Below are 18,414 nucleotides of genomic sequence, written 5' to 3'. Positions count from 1 at the left end.
AACGCTGCGGCGCCCAGACCGTACAAAACAGGGGTTTATTTACAGGGTGGGGGTGCGGACCGCAGCAGCAGGGCTAAATGTAGCCGATAACGTCGTTGCAGATGATGGGCTGGCGGCTGCGGCTGTTCATCAGGGCGGTGAAGCGGTGGAAGTCCGTGGCCAGCTGGGCGATGTTGCTGTGGGACTGGTGGAAGCAGGCGCCCTTGGGCTGTCCCCCCAGCCCCAGCGGGCAGGAGAAACGCTTGGTGGCGTCGCGGCCCCCCGGCCGGGCACCGTCGGCCCCCCGGGGCCGGGCCATGTTGGCCAGCTTACGGCGTACGTTGCCCGAAAGGCTGAGCAGGAAGGCGGGGGGCTTGGCCAGCCGGCGGGAGGGCTCGGCGGGGGCTCGGCGACGCGGTTCAGTGCCCACCTCGGGCAGGTCCATCCAGTTCTCCACCAGGTCGGCGAAGCAGTTGTCGCCCAGCACCAGGGGCTGCCGGTTCCGGCTCTGCGACAGCAGTGCTACGGTCCAGTCCTGCGTGTCGGCGGGCTCCAGCGCCCGCCACTGCTCCAGGCAGGCGTCCGAGGTGGATTTGGGGCGGACACGGCGGGCGGGGGCGGGCGGTGGGGCGGCGGGGCCGGCGGAGAGCCGGTGTGCCCGCTGGCAGGGCAGCAGATGCCGGCGGCGCATGGGCACCTCCTCTTCCCTCCACGTGCCCCCCGAGGCCTCCGAGTACCCCGAGTCGAACTCCAGGCTGCGCTCGCTGGCCGGGGGGGAGCGAGCGGCCGGGCCCCCCCCCTCCTCCTCCTCGCCACCCGGATCCAGGCTGCAGGCCGAGTCCGCCGCCGAGCCGGGGCGCGGGGGACGGGGGGCCGGCCCCGGCGCCCTTCCCAGGTGGTGCGGTGCCTGCCGCATGCCGTGCATGTGCGCCCGCGGCGTCGGCCCTGCGTCCCGCCGGCACCACTGCAGGGAAAGGGCACATCAGCACGGTTGTCGCCACTGCCCCCAGTCAGCGCCGCGATCTCCCATCCCAACCCACCCTGGCACCCCGCGTCCCCCCCCCCCCCGCCCCGGCTCGGGGGGGGCTTCGCTGGCGCAATGGGCGTGCAGCAGGGTGCGGAGAGCGGGGCGCAGGCCCCGGCTTGCCCGCAGCCCCGGGCCCCGCTTTCCTGCGGCTCCTGCGCGGAGCCGGCCGGCGTGCAGCGGCTTGTCGGGTGAGCAAGCAGGCACCCAGCCCCGGCCGTGCCTGCGGGAAATGACAGAGGGCCACGGCACGTAGGAGCGGGCGCCCCACTGCCCCCCCGACAGCCCCTCGAGTGCCCCCGTCTCTGTGGGGAGGCAACCGGGACACCCCTCCAGCAGAGTCCCACTCGGTGGCACGGAGCCAGCGGCAGCCCCAGGGCACCCGCGGGTGCTGGGGTGGGGCTCTCCCCCCGTGCGCTGGCAGGGCCACCCACCCACCCTGTGCCCTCCAGCTGGGGACACCCCAGGTGACGTCAGGGTGCAGCCAGGCCTGCGCCCAAGGCCCGAGCCCCCCCAAACGGCGGGGAATACAGGGGACCAAGGCAGCCAGGGCTGAACGGAGCACGGCCGGGCAGGCGCTGGAAAGGACTCCTGGCTGCCTCAGCCGGGCCGCTCCTCGCTCTTGAATTCCTATTGTCTGAACCCAAAAGCAGGGTGTTACGTCCGCTTTCCTTTCCGCGCTGGAGTCGCGGGAAGCTGAGTGTGCAGAAGGGGTTGCTTCCAGGACCGATAATTCTGTCCCCTCTGGCTGGCCCTGACAGAGCTGCTGGCAGGACTGTCCTTGTTGCTCTCCACGTCCCCGTCCCGATCCCTGTCCCCCTCCCCGCTGGCTGCGACCCTCTCATCCAGCCCTGGTGGCAGCGTGCCACCACTCCGAGCCGCCCAGTCCCGCCGCTGGCCGGGAACACTGGGGCAGCCGGTTGTGAGGTGCTGGGTAAGCATGTGGCAGCCCCAGGAGAGCCGAAGGGCCACCCTGTCACCGCCGTCCCTCGGGGCAGCCCAGGTGGGTGGCAGCTCCAGGGGGACGGTGCCGCTGGCATCTTGACAGCTGGACACTGTGGCCGCTGGCCACCCGTGCCCCCACACCGCCAGTGTCCCACCGGACGCCAACGTCCCCTGCGCCGCCTTTGGCCTCGCCTGTAATGTCACGGCCCTGGTATCATCGACAGCGCCCGGACGTCACTGGCATCAGGGGGTGGTGGGGCGCGGGCACGGTGGTCCCGTCCCGTTCCCTCCCGGTGCCCGCGGCGGCACTCACCCGGTCGGCGCCGAGCTCGTCCGGGCGGGCGTTGTGCATGCCCGGTCCTGCTCCCCCGGCGCTGCTCCCGGCCCCGCTCCTAGTGCCGCCGGTGCCGGAGCAGCAGCAGCAGCAGCAGCGGACGGAGCACCCGGCTGTGCCCGCCGCCTCCCGGCGCTGCCCGGCGGCCCCGCCCCGCCCCGCCCCGGCCAATGGGGCCGCCGTAACGTGAGCCCGGCCCGCACCGGCACCGCCGCCCCGGGGCCCCGCCCCGCCCACGGACCCCTCCCCGCCGCCCCGGGGCCCCGCGCCGGGCACCACCCGGGCACCGCCGGGCCAGGCGGGATCTGTGTCCCAGCCGGCAGCACCTCGGGTACCGGGGGTCCCGGAGCCCGGTATGCCCCGGCGGGAAGGAGGGCAGCCCCGGTACAGGGCCCCGGCGGAGGCACCCACCGCTGGCACCCCCCGCCACCGGGCTGCCAGAGCCGGGCTGGGCGCTGGAGGAGGGAAGGGAAGAGTGACCCTGGCCGCAGCGCCCGTAATTGGGAACTAATAGCGCTTAATGGGGATCCTGGGAGAAGCGGCACTGGTTTGCAAATGAACGAGAACACGGCCAAAAATTACCTCCCAGCTAATTTTCCCGGTTCCGAGCGTGCCGCGTGGTGAAGCAGCGTGGGGTGGCAGCCAAACCCCACGGAGCTGCGAGTGGCGAGGGGCTGGAAGCGGCGGCGTGCAGAGCTGGGGGCACTGGAGCTGTGCCCTGTCCCTTCCCTGGCCGGGCGGGCCACCACGGGTGTGGATGGACGGCGTGACGCCGGGCCGGGGTGGTGCCGAGCACCCCTGGCAACCGGCTTCAGCTTGTCCCAAACACCCAGCGAGCCATGGGCATGCACGGACACCTCACCTTCCTCCTCCTCAGCCTCTGTGTCTCAGGTAGGTGCTTCAAGGTCACAATGTTGGAGGCGCTCTTTGCCAGATCCTTGCTGGATGACTGAGAGGAAGGCGACAGAGGGGAGGCTCTCCTCGGTTTCTCCCACATGCCTGGGGCTGACCCCAGGATGGGCAGAGGGATTGGCAGCTGCCTGGCTGGGTTGAGGCAAGGAGGGGGCATCACTGGAGCATGCTCAGGGCATTACCAGGGTGTCCTCAGAGTGTCCTCAGCATTGCCAGGGTGTTACTGGGGCATCTTAAGGGCATCACTGTGGCATTTCCAGACACCACTGGGGTTTCATCAGAGCATCACAGAGGGAATTCTGGGGCCTCCCCAGGGCATTGCTGGGGCACATCTGGCAGGCTGGGGTGACACTGTCCTCTTTGCAGGGACTTTCGTCAGAGCAACAGGTAAGAGTGGGTTGCCCTGGACCCAGCTGTGCCTTGCAGGGAGACGTGTGCCTGCACTGGTGCTTAGGTGCAGCAGCAGAGCTCCATAAGCACAACTGGATGAGCCATCAGTGGTCCCTGGGGTCTCCCACCAGTCCTGCCTGACTTGCCACGTGTGGTGGCCCTGAGTGAGGACACAGTACCAGGCACCCGCGTGGCTGAGGTGACCGTGTCCTGCAGCAACTCAAGCAGCAGCCCCAATGTCACTCTGGATACCATTGAGCCTGACCACCCCTTCAACTCCATTGCCATCAGCTCTGACCCCACGGATGCCACCACGTTCCGGGCAGAGGTGCGGCTGGGGAACAGGGAGTGGGGCAGGAGCTGGCAGGCGCCCTGCTGAGTTACGTGTCCCCACGGCAGGTGACACTGCGTGCTGGTGCGGAGCTCGATGCCCGCCAGGTGAACCAGTACACGCTGATCCTGCGGGCTGCTTGTCCCGGTGAGGATGAGGTGGAAGGGCGGCTCTTTGTCCGGGTGACAACGGGGCAGGTGCTGCGGTGTGATACCCCCTTTGCCAGTGCAGGTAGGAAACGGGCACAGGGCAGTGGGGGCTGTGGGTGCCAGCCAGTACCAAGCTCCCACAGCCGTGCTGTGCTCCAGAGGGTGATGTGGTGGAGGTGCTGGCCGACGTGGCACCCCGGACACCCCTGTATGCAGTGCTGCGGCAGCCGCTTGGCGGGCTGACGGTGAGTGGCAGTTCCCTGGGGGCCCAAACCCCCATAGAAGGGAGCAGCCTTGGAGACAGCAGAACCCCGGGTGTGGAGGAGTGGAACAGGGGTTCTCATCACCCTCCTTTCTGCAGTTCAGGCTCCGAAACCACAACACACCACTCACACTCACCCGCCGGGGCCTGGTGCTGGCTCCTGACAATGGTTTTGACCCCAACAAGGACAACCAGGTGGGCACCAGCAGCCTCAGGTTGGTCACAGACACCTCTTAGTCTGCTGGGGCTTAGCCTCATGCTGGCATTGCCCGCATCTCTCCACATCCTGCTCTTCTCATTAGGCTCCTGTCTCCCCTTGAACCCAGGATGGCCCCAGCCCTGTCCCCATCCCCTTCTGCATCTCAGGTTCTGGCCCTATCCTCATCCCTGTCTGTATGCCTGCCCATTCTAGTCTCCAGTTCATACTCGTCTCCATCTCTACCCCTCTTTCCACCTCTGTTCCTGCTCCAAGCCCCATTCTCATCTCTTGCCCCCTCTCCTTCTTTGTCTCTGTCCCTGTTTCTGTTCCCATCTCTTTGCTATTCCTGTCCCTGTCCCTATTACTATCCTCATCCCTATCCCTGTCCCCATCCCCATCATTAGTGCCACTCGGGGCTGTCCCACAGCTGCCCCGGTGCTGCCCCACAGACGTTCAGGTTGGAGATTGAGGTGATGGATCGTCACGGGCACAACTGCAGTGGGGCTGTAAGGGTGGAGGTGCTGCCATCGCGCCGTCCCCGCATCACCTTCCTGTGAGTGGGGTTGGGACAGGAAAGGGGGTGCTGGTGGCATCAGACGGTGCCACATTGCCCACCTCGCCTGCAGCAAGCCGCACTGGGCTGTGACGGTGACAGAAGGCATTGGCCCCTGGGAGGTGGTCACACGGGTCTATGCCAGAGGTGACAATGTCCGCTATGCCATCCTTGCTCCTGTGGCACCCGCGCTCTTCACCATTGACGAGGGTGAGCAGGGCAGCAGGAGTCCCCAGGGATGCCCTGTCCCTATCCCTGTGCCCAGTGCGAGGCCGTGGCTCCTCCTGCAGTGACAGGTGAGATCCGCAGCACCCGCCGGCTGGAGGTGATCCGTGCCCACCTCCTCATCCGGGCTTACAATGCGCTGCATCCCGACGACCACGCCACCGCCACGGTCAACATCACTGTGCAGGGGACAGACCGCCAGGCACCAAGATGTGTCCCAGCCGTCTTTGTGTATGGTTCAGGGGGGAGTGGGGGGTGTGGGACTCTCTGCTGCACCCAGGACATGGGACAGAGGCTGAGCTGCTGGCTGCCCTGCCACAGGTCCCAGGTGCTCGAAACGGTGTCCCCTGGCACCACCTTGGTGACACTGAGGTGCACCGACTCCACCAGCACTGATGAGTGTCTGCACTATGCTCTTGAGGGGCCTCCCTCCTCCCACTCCCACTTCTGCATGGAGGGGCCACGGCTGAAGGTGAGCAGGGTCATGGTCAGTGCCCAGGTGGACAGCAAGCCTAGACCCTGGGAGCCCGGTGGGACAAGTGGGACCCTGTGACATGTGCTGTCATGCCAGATTCTGGGCCAGGGCTCCTCAGGGCTTCCTGCTCCCCAAGGCCTGCTTGTTCTCCTCACTTGCTCCCTCCTTCTCCCCTGTCATCACAGCTTTGTGGGACACCCTGGCTTTGCGGGATGCTCTAGCCTTACAGGGTATCTCAGCTTTGCAGGGCATCTCAGCTCTGTCTGACACTTCCCTCCTGGCTTGGCAGGTCAACGCCACACTGGACTATGATTCGGAGGCCATGGCTGCTCTGGGCTTCCAGTTCACGGCCACCATTGTGGTGACAGTGGGAGGGCAGCCCCTACAGAGCAGTGAGTGCCCATGTCCCTAGGGTGGGAAAAGACCTTTCCCAATCCCAAACCAGCAGATCACAGAGGAAACATTCCTTTCCTGCTGCCCCAGAGATGCCCACCCCAGGGCTGGTGCCCCTGTCCCCATGTCACACAGCCTGGCACAGGCTGTGGGGTGGTGCCAGCATGGCTGAGCTGCCGTGTGCCACACAGCCCGTGTGCCTGTGCTTGTGACGGTGACACCTGTCAACGAATTCAGACCGGCGTGCCCCAGCAGTGCCACCTTCACTGTGCCAGAGACGGCAGCTTTCGGCAGCATCGTGGGGCGTGTGGCTGGCACTGACCGCGACTACCCACCGGACAGCCTTGAGTACAGTGTGGAGGGGGGGTCTGGGCCTGCACAGCCCTTCTCCATTGACAGGCACACTGGTGAGCACCCAGCCCCTTTCCCAGCCCCTGCCACACCCCATGGCACCTACCGGTTCCCAGCAGCTCACGCCACTCCACAGGTGAGATCCGCGTGGTGGGACCCCTGGACTCCCAGCAGCAGAAGAGCTACAGGCTGGTGGTGCAGCTGACGGACACCCACAATGACCTGGACCTAAGGAAGAGGCAGAGCCGCCTGTGTGATGTGTCCGTGCGCCTGCAGGTGTGAGGGCAGCCCGTTGGGTGAGCTGTGGTGGGTGTGAGCACTGTGGGTGCCCTACCACTTCCCCCTGCTCCTGGCAGGCTGTTCCGGACCAGCTGCCGGTGTGCATCCCTGAGGTGCAGGAGCTGCGGATCACGGCTGGGTCCCCGGGCAGCCACCAGCCTGTCACCCGCCTGGTGTGCCACAGCAGCCCCGACAGTGTCGTGCTGACATACACCATTGTTGGAGGTGAGGAATGGCCAAGCCACGGCACAAACTAGCCCTCGACCATGGTGTGACACTGAGCAGACCCTCTCATCCAGGCAATGAGGATGGGCGCTTTCGGCTGGAAGGGAACACTCTTGTCTACCTCCCCAATGACCAAGCCAGGCCCCGCACCTTTGTCCTACTGGTGGAGGTGTGGGGCGGCTCTGGTGCCCGCCGCCGCAGCAGCGTGGTGGCACTGGTGGTGCACGTCACCCCCTGGAGCACCCCAGTGCCACCCAGCACCACCACCCAGCACACGGTGAGCAGAGCGCACTGACCAGGTGGTGCTCCAAGGTCCATTGAACCTCCCATGTCCCCTCACCCCGGTGCCTCCACAGACGCTGCCGAAGGAGCCGCTGGTTGTCACGCAGACAGAGGCAGTGTGGCACCCGCCGGCCTGGTTTGTGGCCGTGCTGACCATCTCTGGTGCCCTGCTGCTGGCCACCCTGGGCTGCATGGTGCGGAACCTGCTGTGCGGGTGAGCCCCAGCCCACCCCACAGCATGGCACAGTGAGCAAGACTAGGGGTTCACGGCTGCCTTCTGCTCCTCCCACAGCAACCGGGCCCCTGGCAAGCTGTTCCTGGGCAAGAGGTGAGTGCTATATGGCTAGAGCAGTCATATGGGCAGTTGTATTGTCCTTGCAGGTAGCCAGGAAGACACAGCACATAGGGATGTTTAATATACTCTGCATTTTGCCCTGGCTTGCTGTGTCAGGGAGCTGTCTCTGCCCAGGGCAAGGGTGCAGCCCTGATGGGAACTATGGGAGCAGAGAGAGCAATTTGGCCAGTAGACAGTGATGTCGATGGCCAGGCTGGGGCACAAACTCTGCAGTGGACAGGGTGGGGTGGCACAGTGCTGGTGCCAATGCCTGCTGCAAGGCTGGGTCCTGGCACCAGGGCTGAGGTAACTGCAGCTCACCAGGGGAGCCTCTGTTTGGCAGGGGTGAGCCCCATTTGTCAGGGAAAGCTCACAGGGAGAAGGTGACCAGGCTGCACAACCCCCTGGAGAATCACTGATGGTGACAGGTGACAGAGGAGAGAGCCTGAAGAGATGCTAGGCCAGCCTGTGCCAAGTGTCTGCACAGCAAGGAGGAGACATGCAAGCCCACGGGCAGGATAACAGCCACCCCCGGTGGCATAACTGCCCCGAGGTGATGCATAGCTGGATCCAGGTTCACTGGTGAGGCTGGGGACACAGTACTTGGTGGCACTGGGGCCATAGTGACCATGCAAGGGAGAAGAATCGGGCTCAGCCCCTTTGGGTGGTCCTGGCAGCTCCCCCAGCACAGCATCCTCTGAGCACAAGAGTGATGTGTGCCAGCACATGGGGAAACAAGCAGATGTGGTGGCAGGCCTGCTTGGTGCTCTCAGGCACTTGGGGGAGCGCGGCCCTGCCACAATCCCCGTCTTTGCCAGGGGACAGTCAGGTAGGGTTGATGGGCTCGACTGGGTGCAGCTGGCAGGGAAAAGCCTGGCTGGCAACTTGTTCCCAGCAGCATCTCTCAGGGTTGAGGCTGGGGGCCCATCACTGACAGTGCCCTCCCCTTGCTCTCTTCCTTCTGCAGCTCCTGGGATGTGGTGGAGCACACCAGGGGCAAGGAGGAACAGGGACACCCACATGCCAGCAGCCCAGTAAGTGGTGGCAGCGATGCTGGGTGCCCTGCCAGGGAGGCAGGAAGAACCCTGTGGCCCTCAGCAGCCACTCCTGTCTCTCCTCCACACAGGGACAGTTCGATGGCCGTGCTCAGGACCCACGTGAGTGCCCTGTCTCACAGCCCCAAGAGCAGCCTCGGGTTGTGTTCCCCAGGGCAGAGGGGTCTGGGGACAGGAGAGATGGGGACCAGGCCCGCGGGGCAGTGACTGAGTGCTGCCTCCATCTCAGGCACCGGCAGGGATTATCTCTTCAACAGCGTCACTGGGGCTCGGCGCTGGATCTGAAGGGCTTGACAAGGGCTCCTTGTGACCCACAGCTCCATGTGGGCAGTGCTGGGTAGAGCACTGGGTTCTGGCAGACACCTGGTGTGACCCCCAAGGAGGAGACCCGTCCTTTGTGGCCAAACCAGCTGCACATGGGGTGCAGCCAGACCCTGAGCCACCTCAGACCTAATAAATGGTGTCAGAGATTGCACATGCTGCTGTGATTGCCTTAGGGAGTCCCGTTGCCGGGCAGTGACACTGGTGGCTGTCCTGCTGTGGTGGTCATTAGCACTGTCTCGTCAGCGATGTGAGTGGCATGACCCAGGACAAGGGTGGCAGCAGGCTCGGCACTGCAAAAAATATTACGAGAGCTTTGGCCAGGTCTGCTTCAGTGACAGAAGCATCTCTGTAGCCTCTGGATGTGACCCAGCCGGGGCAGTCCTCCACAGGATGGTTATCTGGTTCAAGAAAACTCAGCCACGGGTAATTTTGAGAAACTTTTGCCTCGAGTCCCATACCCCCCTCAAGCTCTGCTTTGTTCCAGCGCTCGCAGGCGCAGACGGGTGGGATGAGCAGCTGGTCGGCGGAGTGGATGGGTTGATAATTGGGAGGAAAAGTGAATTAGCGGGGGTGCAGGTGAGCGGGACGCCGCAGGAGGAGCTGGGAGCAGCGGGAAGCTTTGAAGGCGTCAGTCAGCGAGAGGTGGGAAACCGGTTATTTGAATTTCAAAGGATCGCGCCGCGGGACGCCTCCCTGGCAGCTCCCGGGGAAATGAAGCGCTGTCGGGATAAGAGGGAAGAGACTAATTTGGGGAGTAGGTGACTAAGGGGAAGGAGGGGGGACAGGAGCCAGCCGTGAAATTTCACAGTGAAAGGGGTCACCTGTGTGACTCTGCCTGAGGGTCCCTTTTGCCCCGAACCCTTTTCCCTGACCGTTCGGGAATTGAACCCTTTACTGTACCGGAATGGTGCGTGAGCTCGTCCCACTGGCGACACCCCGCTCGGAGCGGCGGCCGTGGGGGGACGCGGAGCGGCCCCGGGAGCTCGGGGCGGGGAGCTCTGAGCGTGTCCGCGGACCGCGGGACGGCTGGGTGTGGGTTTGTATCGGGCAGCACGGAGTGCAGACCGGCCGGGGGTGGGTTCGGAGCGGGGAGCACGGAGCTGCCGGGGGCGGGCTCGGAGCGGGGATGGCGGCTCGGAGCGCGGAGCCGCCGGGGGCAGGCTCGGAGCGGGGATGGCGGCTCGGAGCGCGGAGCTGCCGGGGGCGGGCTCGGAGCGGGGATGGCGGCTCGGAGCGCGGAGCTGCCGGGGGCGGGCTCGGAGCGGGGATGGCGGCTCGGAGCGCGGAGCTGCCGGGGGCGGGCTCGGAGCGGGGATGGCGGCTCGGAGCGCGGAGCTGCCGGGGGCGGGCTCGGAGCGGGAATGGCGGCTCGGAGCGCGGAGCTGCCGGGGGCGGGCTCGGAGCGCGGAGCCGCGGGCCGCGCCCATTGGCGGAGCCCCCCCCTTCCCCGCTGGCAGCCAATGAGACGGCGCTGCCCGTGAGGGGGCGCGTCATTGGGGGGCGTCACGTGCGCCTAACGTGCGCTGCCGTCCGCGCTCGGGAGCGGGCGGGGCGGCTCCTCTCTTGAGCGACACTGAGTTTAACCTATCAGCGTCCCGAGAGGGCCCCCGCGGGGCGGGGCTCGCGTGTGGATTGGCGCGGAGGGCGGCGGGGCGGGCTTTGGGTGGCGCGGTTGCTATGACGGCCAGCGCCAAGCTCCGCCCGCTCGGGGGCCGCCATCTTGTTGTTGATTCGAGCGGCGGGGAGCGGCGGCGCTGGGGCTCCGCGTTCCGGTGTCCCGGCCGGGCAGGCAGCGCCGGCCCCGGTGAGCCGCGGCGGGCGGGGACTGGCCGGGCTGAGGGGCGAGGGGCTGATCCGAGCGCGCTGGCTTGAGGGAGACCCGGGTGCGGCCCCGTGAACGGAGAGGGTATACACAGGCACGGCCCCGTGAGCAGCTGGGAAGAGCGGGCAGCGAGCACCGGGATGGGCCTGGGCTGGAGGGGTCCGTTCGCGGCCCCGTGAGGAGGGGCTGGCGGGAGCCCGGCACGTCCCCGCGTGTGCGGCGGTGAGAGCCGGGCGCTTTCCCCTGCGGGGCACGGCCGGGGCGGGGTTCCCCGGGCTGGGCAGCGCGGTGCCGGGCCAGGGCAGTGCCCAGCGGACAGAGCGAGCGTCCCCTCCCTTTGTGCCCTTCGTTCCCTTCCACAGGAGCTGCGCGCAGGAAGGAGCTCGGAAACCGTGGCGGTAACATGAAACCAACATGGTGAGGAGGCTGGTGGGGCTGGGGGCCCGTTCGTGCTGCCCCCCGGCAGGGGAGGGGTGTGGGTGGTCCCGGAGCGCTGGCTGCCCCGGTGGGGTGGGGACACCCGGCGTGCCTGGCAGTCCCCCGGGGCAGGTGTGCTCATGGGGCTGCAGACCTGGACCGGGACCAACCTTCCCCGGCATTTCCAAGGACGGGTTGAATTAGGGTAGGTGGTACTGACTCCTGATCGTTTTTGACCTACTCTGAATTTAAACTGGTCCTAGGGTCCAATTCCTTCATTTTTAAGCTCAGCATCAGCCCTTTTATTTATTTTTTTTTTCTCCAAGCAATATACTTCGGTGTGTGCTGCCTTTCTCATTTCAACCTGTCTTGCTCTGTTTTTGCTCCATCTGCTTTTCGTCCCTCCAGGTTCACCTGGCTTAACTTGGTATTCAGAGCTTCCAGAGCTGGATTCCAAAATTGACCTTTGCTAAAGAAGCACTGAATGGTGCCAGAATGGTGTGGGCTTGGGTCTCTGTTCATTCTTAATGTAGTGTTTCTGTGATTGTTTGGGCTGTGTAAACATAGTTAGTAGCTTGTCTCACAAAGTAATATGCAGTAGTGTCTTGTAGAAGTCTCATTGTAGTGAATTGTCACCTGCAGCTGATAGGCTAACACTTGTGTGTGTGGTCAGGCTTCTGATGGAGAAAAATAATAATGCATATCCTTGCATATCACTGAACTAAGACTCTGATTTCCTTTTTAGAGAAGTTCTGTCAGGAGCTTCAAAGTGCTTCAGAATTAGATGTATCAGTTATTGCATGTTTATCACTGTAACCCTAAACAGGTCTCTCCTAATCCCATGTACCAAATTCTTATTATTTAGATTGTGAAGTATTTTTCTGGGTTAGTTTAGCCCTGACCTAAGGTAAGTGCTTTGTTTTGGAGCTGGAAGGAAAGTGGTAGGTTGTGAAAAGATTTAGCTGTGAGCTCTGTAAAGCAAGATAACATTGGGTTGCTTTTTCAACTGCATCAAACTCTTGTCTTGTCAATGTTTTGAATTGTCCTAATGCTGATTTTTGTTTTTCTTTCGTAGAGAGTGTTTCATACCCTTTCAGCTTTTTCAGCAGAACCGTTTCCAGGTGCATGGATGTACAACCTGTGCCATCCTGGTTAGAGCCTGTTAGGCTGATCTGAAATGTCCTTTTTCATGGCATTGCCTTTACTTTAAGTCTAATAAGGACTTTTGGGAGAACAGGGGAAGTGATCCTTAGCTCCTGGAGGGGGAAGCTGATGCATTAACGTAGGAATCTCTGATTGAAAGAGTAGGATATGCTGGTAGGAGACTCTCCTGGACCCTCTGGTTTTTCATTAGGCACTTTGTGGCAGTTTTGCATGTTTCTTGCCTAGAAGAAGAGCAAGTAAGCATCATGATTATCTGTTGAGATGAAAAAAGGAACAGTTTTTAAGATCTCCTTCTGATCACCAGTTTCATGTTCCATGTGTGGTTTCACAGGTACTTCAGATCATGTAAGTATAGACTGCAACCCATAGGAGTTTCTTGCCTTTTTGCTGGTGCCTGTGCAGGTGAGAATCAGAGTTCCCTGACTTACAGACTGATCAAGCTGAAGACAAACTGTTTTTCTACCCAGCTTTGTGGGTGCTTAAATGATTTTACAGGTGCAAGGGAAATGGGGCTGGTGTAGGAATGGGATCTTATCCGAGCTCAGGGTAATCTGCAGTGTGACTGTGTAAGAGTGCAACAATGTATTTTTACATTATCTATTCTCTTATATGTAAATACGATTTTAAACCACATTTTTACATGTATTTAAAAATTAAATGAAACAGTAGTGCCCATGCTTCTCTCCTTCTGTGAATCATCGTGTGCCTCATCATCAGGTTGACAGCACTGGGCATGTCCTTATAAAAATAATATAGAAAGAAAAATTAGATGTGCTTTGAGATCCCCTCTCTTGGCAGATTGTGGGCAGGTCAACTGACTTGGAAGTTATTCTGTGTTGCATTGCACGTAGTGAAAAGTCAAGGTTAGAGTAGCAAGCACTCAGAGGTCAAAAAAGTGCCCAAGGCTGGAGTAGTACCTGTGTCCTTAATCAGCTAACTGGCCTTTTAAACAAGCATTATGATTTCTTCTTAATCACACAGCTGCATGCTCTCCTCATCCCATCTGAGCTGCCTGGTTTGTTTCTTTCCTTTTCTCCCACACATATGGAGCTTATTCATTTTGGGTAAAATGATCAAACTCTGAAATGTGACCTTATTGAGCTTTACTGCTGCGAGATGAGGAGCCCTGTACAAGCTTGGGGCTATTTGTTGCCCATTTGCTTACAGGGCACAGTGTCTTTGGTCCAGTGGATCACCAAATGTTTGTAAAAAGGTTTGATCTCTTTTCACATTTCAGGTTTTAGTTGATTTCTCCATGCCTAAAGGTTTTTGTGGATCTGGTAAATTCTGCCTGGCACTCTCGGAGTGGGGTGGCACTGACTGTGCTTTCCATTGGGATAAGAAATGTAGGTGCTAAGTTTGAAGTTGGATATCCAGAACCTGTGCTCTAGAGGAGGTGCATTTCTTCCATCTGTGGTTGAAATGCAGACACCATGGAAAATCTGTCAGAGGCCTTGATTATTGCAGTGTAACCCAGGCATTTCACTTGCTGTCAGTAGATTCCCCCAATCTGTCCATCACAAATTAGCTTGTAACGTGTTGGAGATGTGAGCATCACAGTGGAGTGTTGATGCTGGGATTTGTAGTCTCAGAACTTAGCACTGACAAAAAGCTGCAGTCTAATTTATTTACGCTTGCATTTGACAGTGTCACATTGTCAGTTTTGGTGCTGGATAGGTTTTAGTGTTGAACTTGACTTGCAGAGTTTGTGTGTGGCTCTCTGCTTGCTTGTTTATATAATGTGACTTGCCTAGGAACAACTGCTTTTATTTCAGACCTCTCAGTCTTTGAGAGGGAATGTATCAAAAACAAGTCTAGTAAGAACAGAGGGTCCCCAGTGAGATTTGAAATGGGTGAGCTCGAGAAAAGGAGCAAAAGAAAAGAAAATGCGACAGAACCCTCTGCAACAGTCATGTCAAGTATTTGTGTTACGTGCTGTAAACTGAAGGAGCCCTTCAGCTATATGGAGCAGCAGCTAGCAGTTTCCCTCATTTCTATTCCTGATGTGACAGGAATGCAGAGCAGGATGCTGGCCAGTGTTTAGTATCAGGTTTGTTGCTGGTGTCCTAGGGGTGGTGGGGGGAGGAAGTGTGTGTGCGTGGCTGCTTAGTTTCTGTTTTGCAGGCATCGCCTGTGCGCACTGTTGTGCCGTTCTGATGTGGCAGCAGCTGTTATTTTTGGATTTCCCAGTGTGCTGTTCGGGTAGATGTGCTTCCTAATAGATGCAGTTCTCTTAATCAGTGTGTTGGGCTGCCTCTGCTTCCTATGTAGTCCATGCTGGTGTGCACCACTCTGCAGATGGTACTGAGGTGCAAATGCTTTGCCTTTGTTTATTTCCATAGGCTCCTCCATGTGCATTTTGGGTGGCGTGAACTGTGTGTAAAAGACAAGCTTCTTCAGCTTGCATTTATTTTGCATCACCCCTGTCAGTATGTGGTGTCATTAATGTTTGAACCCTTTCTTTGGGAGTAAAGGAATAAGCTTTGCTGTTAAAGGGTACCTCTCTATCTGTATAATGTGCCCACAATAGTTAAAATGGGTGCAGTTGTTTTGTTGAAAAACAACACAGACATAGCTGCCATAATTATATTAGTAGAAGATCTGTGTCAACCAAATCTGATAAAAGCAGTGAAGGAGGTTATGAGATGGATGTGCCTATCCTGGTAGGACGTCACTACACGTGTTTGGGAGCTGCAGTAGATAAGCTGTCTCTGATTTAGCTTTTGTAGTTAGAAAGGTTATCTCCTTCACCAGCTGTCCTGCTGCTTTTGCCAACTGCTACCTCCCTTGTATTGGGGCCTACAGCCAGGCCTGTTCAGCTGCTACGGTTTAATATACTCTGCTTCAACCTTTCTTCCCTAATGGCCATCCCTGCCTGGTGAGGAACAGTCATGCATCCTGCTCTGCTCCACCCCTGGTTGGGAATTTTCAGCTGAGGGTGGCTGAGGCAACTGGGGACAGTGTGTCCCCTCAGCCCTGCTGGTGGGTTTGGTAAAGAGCATCTGTCAGAGCCCGCAGGAATGAGTGAGAGCATCTGCATCCTGAAAGGAACTTGCTGTGAATTCCAGTCCCAATCTCTAGGGGAGGCATGCTCTCAAACATTCCTAGTTGACAAGCAAGTAAAGATCTAAATAAAAGCTAATTTAGCTCTTGCTAACTCGTTTCCATACATCATCTTGCAGGCTGACTTGCTTCTGGGGTCCTGCTCCCTCTTGATTGTGAGAAGTTGGCTCCATATTCCAGTGACTGCTCAGCCAAAGGAGCTTGGGTGACATCTCTAAGGTAACTTTCTTCTGTTTTGCTCAGAATACATATGCAGCCACCTTAGAGATCGTGCAAAGAGAAATAAACACTTGCTTTTTACCTCTCCCTTTGTAATTTTACCCTTCAAGTAAGGATATGTAGATACAGTTTGTGGGAGTTTTGCTCTTATCTTTGAAGGCTACTACAGGCACACCCAGGTAAGTGCACTAGCACAGAGTGAAAAATTCAGTTCTGTTCATTCACGAAATCAGTGTCAGTTCTTTGTAATAAGAGCTAAAATTCCAAGATCTGGAGGCTCACTCATGCTCTAGTAATTCTGGCCATTTAGGTGGCTGATGTTCAGCTGAATCACCTTACGATGATTTCAGAACTCTTATCATTGTCTCCTTTTTTCCTTTCTATTCTGAAGTTAGTTTGCTGAAAGTTGATAAGGCTGATCTGATAGTCTTTCAGTTTCAAAGAGGTTACTTTGTGCTGTCCTGAATTTGGAAGAAAGTCTATCATACCTGTTTTCCCCCAGTTCTTTATCAACAAAGATATGACTCAGTATACCTGTGGTATAAACAGACTCAAATAACCTCGTTTTCTTGAGACACGGTGTGTTTAAACAGTGGTTGTCACACAGTTCAGTTTTCTGGTGGAGAGGCCCCTGACCTGTGTGCCTAATGTTCTGTCTTAGTTTGAAATGCAGAAGGTAATGACCAGAGAAGCTGAGCTCCACAACTACCTTCCTGGGGTAGGGAGAGGAGACATGTGGTGCCTTCTCTTCAGGGCATGCTCCCGTGTCTGTCACTGCTACCTTAAGTTCTGCTCTAAAGCTAAACTACTGTATAGCTTATATATTCTGTTCTGACATTTTTCTTTTTTTCTCTCCCTGTAGTTCTATGCTGAGCTGCATTTTCCTCAATTTTTTAAACTTCCAGAGCGGGTTAATGCAAAATGTCACGTGCTCTTTAATTCCAATTAACATTGTCCACTGTTGGTATCAAAGTATTGTCAAGCATTCCTGAAAGTGAGTTTAGAAATCTTAAAAGGGCACAAGAAGATAGGGCTGGCTGTTTGTTCTGTGTCCTTTGACAGTACTGTCTGAGCAGCTTAAGCACGTGTGGGGAGCAGTCATGATCTCATTACAGCTAACTATAGGCGATAAGCAGCTTTGAGCACCAAAATCAGTGCACTACGGAGTGCAGATGTCGGTGAGTTATTTAAAGCAGGAAGGATTTGGGAAAGAGGCCTGGGGGCTCCATAGTCCTGTGTCTTACTCAGTGTCTGAATCAAACCATCAAGTAACTGCCATGAAATTGCTGGAGCTATTGCAGAAGATGAGATATGGTGCTCTTACATTGCTTTGTTGGTTAAAAAAATGGTAAAGTCCTGGAGTTTTGGAAGACCCTCACAGTACTTGCTGCTTGGTGGAAGGTTTATTCCACTTTCCCAAGCTGTGGTCTTTGTATAAAGCTGTGTGACACATCTGAGGAATAGACCTGTTGGATTCACAGGGGTTGACTCTGATCTCACAAATACGGAAATAAAAAGAACTTCTAACTTCAGTCTTTTGAGTGTGTCCCAGAAGAATTGTTGAAGCAGTCTGAAGCTCAGTTTGTGTTGAAACAATACATATGCAGGTTTTTTTTAGATAATTTCTTAAACACCCCCACACTTCCTGTATTAAACCCACATCATGTTAATCTTGAAGATGTGGATTTTACTTAGATTAAATGTTACACTGTATAAAATCTTTATGGATACCCGTACTTTTGCAAATAATGGAATGGTTTGCTTTATTTTCCATTAAAACCAAATATTGTATTTTCTTATGCTGTGCAAGGGGCATTTCCTTTACTTGGGCATAAATCTTTATGTAATTGAGGTCTTAATACTTCACAGTTCTTACCACAAATGTTGACCTGAATAGACTTATTAAATTTGACAGTAAGCTAAATGTGAACAAGTAAGCATTATCAGCCATGCTTTATGCATCTTTTATTTTTATAGAACTGAGGAAAAACCTCTATTTTAGTCAGACTGAATAGGTATCACTGTTGTGCAACATGCAGAATCCAAATAGTTTTCACTCTTCCTCAGGTGCTCTGCACATTGTTTTTTTTTTTTTTTTTTCTCCTGTGATAACAGCACTTGGGGGTTTCTGTTTTTCCCTTTAATTATTCTTAGCTTTAGTTAAGTAAGATCACAGAAATTTCCATTCCTGTTGTCTGTGTGTTAGTTATGTAGCATCCTTAGCACTGACACTTCCAATGAATTTCAGCAGCTTAGAAAATGGATCCTATTGACAATTTGGTTCACCTAATGACAAAAACCAGTTGTCTTAAAAATTAATTCTGATTTGTGAATGCAGCTTGATTCAAATATTCTTAGTTAAAATAGTTAAGGGTATTGTATCATTTGCCAGCCAGAAGTGAACCAAGGTCTTTATTCACTGCAGTTAAAATGTCTTCCTAAAACCTGGCAATTAAAAATCACAAGTTAGATGGCGAAGTGTTTGAGACTTCTATGTTTTTTGGAATTCATCCTATTGTGACGGGATGACCAGAAGAAAATTCAAAACTTTTTAAGAATTCTGCTAAAGATCAGTGTCCTGTAGTAGTGAGCTTGCCAGGTTGACTCTCGTGTGAGTGCAAGGCACTTTGTTTCAGGTTTCCTGTCATTTGCAATTTTTTTATGACTCTCAAGGAAGAGAACTGTGTGTTATTTTCCATCCATAATGT

General features: G+C 56.9%; 3 protein-coding genes across 4 annotated transcripts in view; 2 read left to right on the top strand and 1 right to left on the bottom strand.

The window, feature by feature from the left end:
- Positions 1–16: 16 nt before the first annotated feature.
- Positions 17–2,422, bottom strand: INKA1 (inka box actin regulator 1). Its single transcript, XM_039559226.1, has 2 exons — positions 2,262–2,422; positions 17–943 (listed from the first exon to the last, which is right to left on the bottom strand). Exons 1-2 carry the CDS (start codon positions 2,298–2,300, stop codon positions 74–76), a joined length of 909 nt encoding a protein of 302 aa, XP_039415160.1. The 5' UTR covers positions 2,301–2,422; the 3' UTR covers positions 17–73.
- A 122-nt stretch (positions 2,423–2,544) lies between these two features.
- Positions 2,545–9,164, top strand: CDHR4 (cadherin related family member 4). Its single transcript, XM_039559225.1, is given in 20 exon segments — positions 2,545–3,479; positions 3,481–3,581; positions 3,716–3,912; positions 3,984–4,146; positions 4,224–4,309; positions 4,426–4,521; positions 4,975–5,078; positions 5,152–5,288; positions 5,369–5,534; positions 5,625–5,775; positions 6,068–6,170; positions 6,363–6,578; positions 6,659–6,798; positions 6,879–7,026; positions 7,101–7,303; positions 7,383–7,522; positions 7,601–7,636; positions 8,610–8,676; positions 8,769–8,799; positions 8,927–9,164. Coding segments are annotated over 20 exon segments (2,460 nt in total). The 5' UTR covers positions 2,545–3,360; the 3' UTR covers positions 8,983–9,164.
- A 1,569-nt stretch (positions 9,165–10,733) lies between these two features.
- The window catches only part of IP6K1 (inositol hexakisphosphate kinase 1), a 37,090-nt gene continuing 29,409 nt past the window's right edge, over positions 10,734–18,414 (top strand). The window contains exons 1-3 of one of the 2 annotated variants that reach the window (XM_039558909.1): positions 10,734–10,825; positions 11,206–11,260; positions 15,607–15,706. The gene's annotated coding sequence lies outside the window, so the exon portion shown is untranslated. The other variant, XM_019280401.3, reaches the window with a different exon arrangement.

Source organism: Corvus cornix, chromosome 12 (assembly GCF_000738735.6).
Source record: "Corvus cornix cornix isolate S_Up_H32 chromosome 12, ASM73873v5, whole genome shotgun sequence".
Lineage (NCBI taxonomy): Eukaryota > Metazoa > Chordata > Aves > Passeriformes > Corvidae > Corvus > Corvus cornix.
The sequence above is the reverse complement of the archived record's forward strand: the minus strand, read 5'-3'. Positions and strand labels throughout refer to the sequence as shown.

Coding starts and splice junctions, on each gene's coding strand:
- INKA1 (XM_039559226.1), bottom strand. CDS start 2,300: ATGCACAACGCCCGCCCGGACGAGCTCGGCGCCGACCGG. Junction 944..2,261: donor ACGAGCTCGGCGCCGACCGG/GTGAGTGCCGCC, acceptor CTTTCCCTGCAG/TGGTGCCGGCGGGACGCAGG.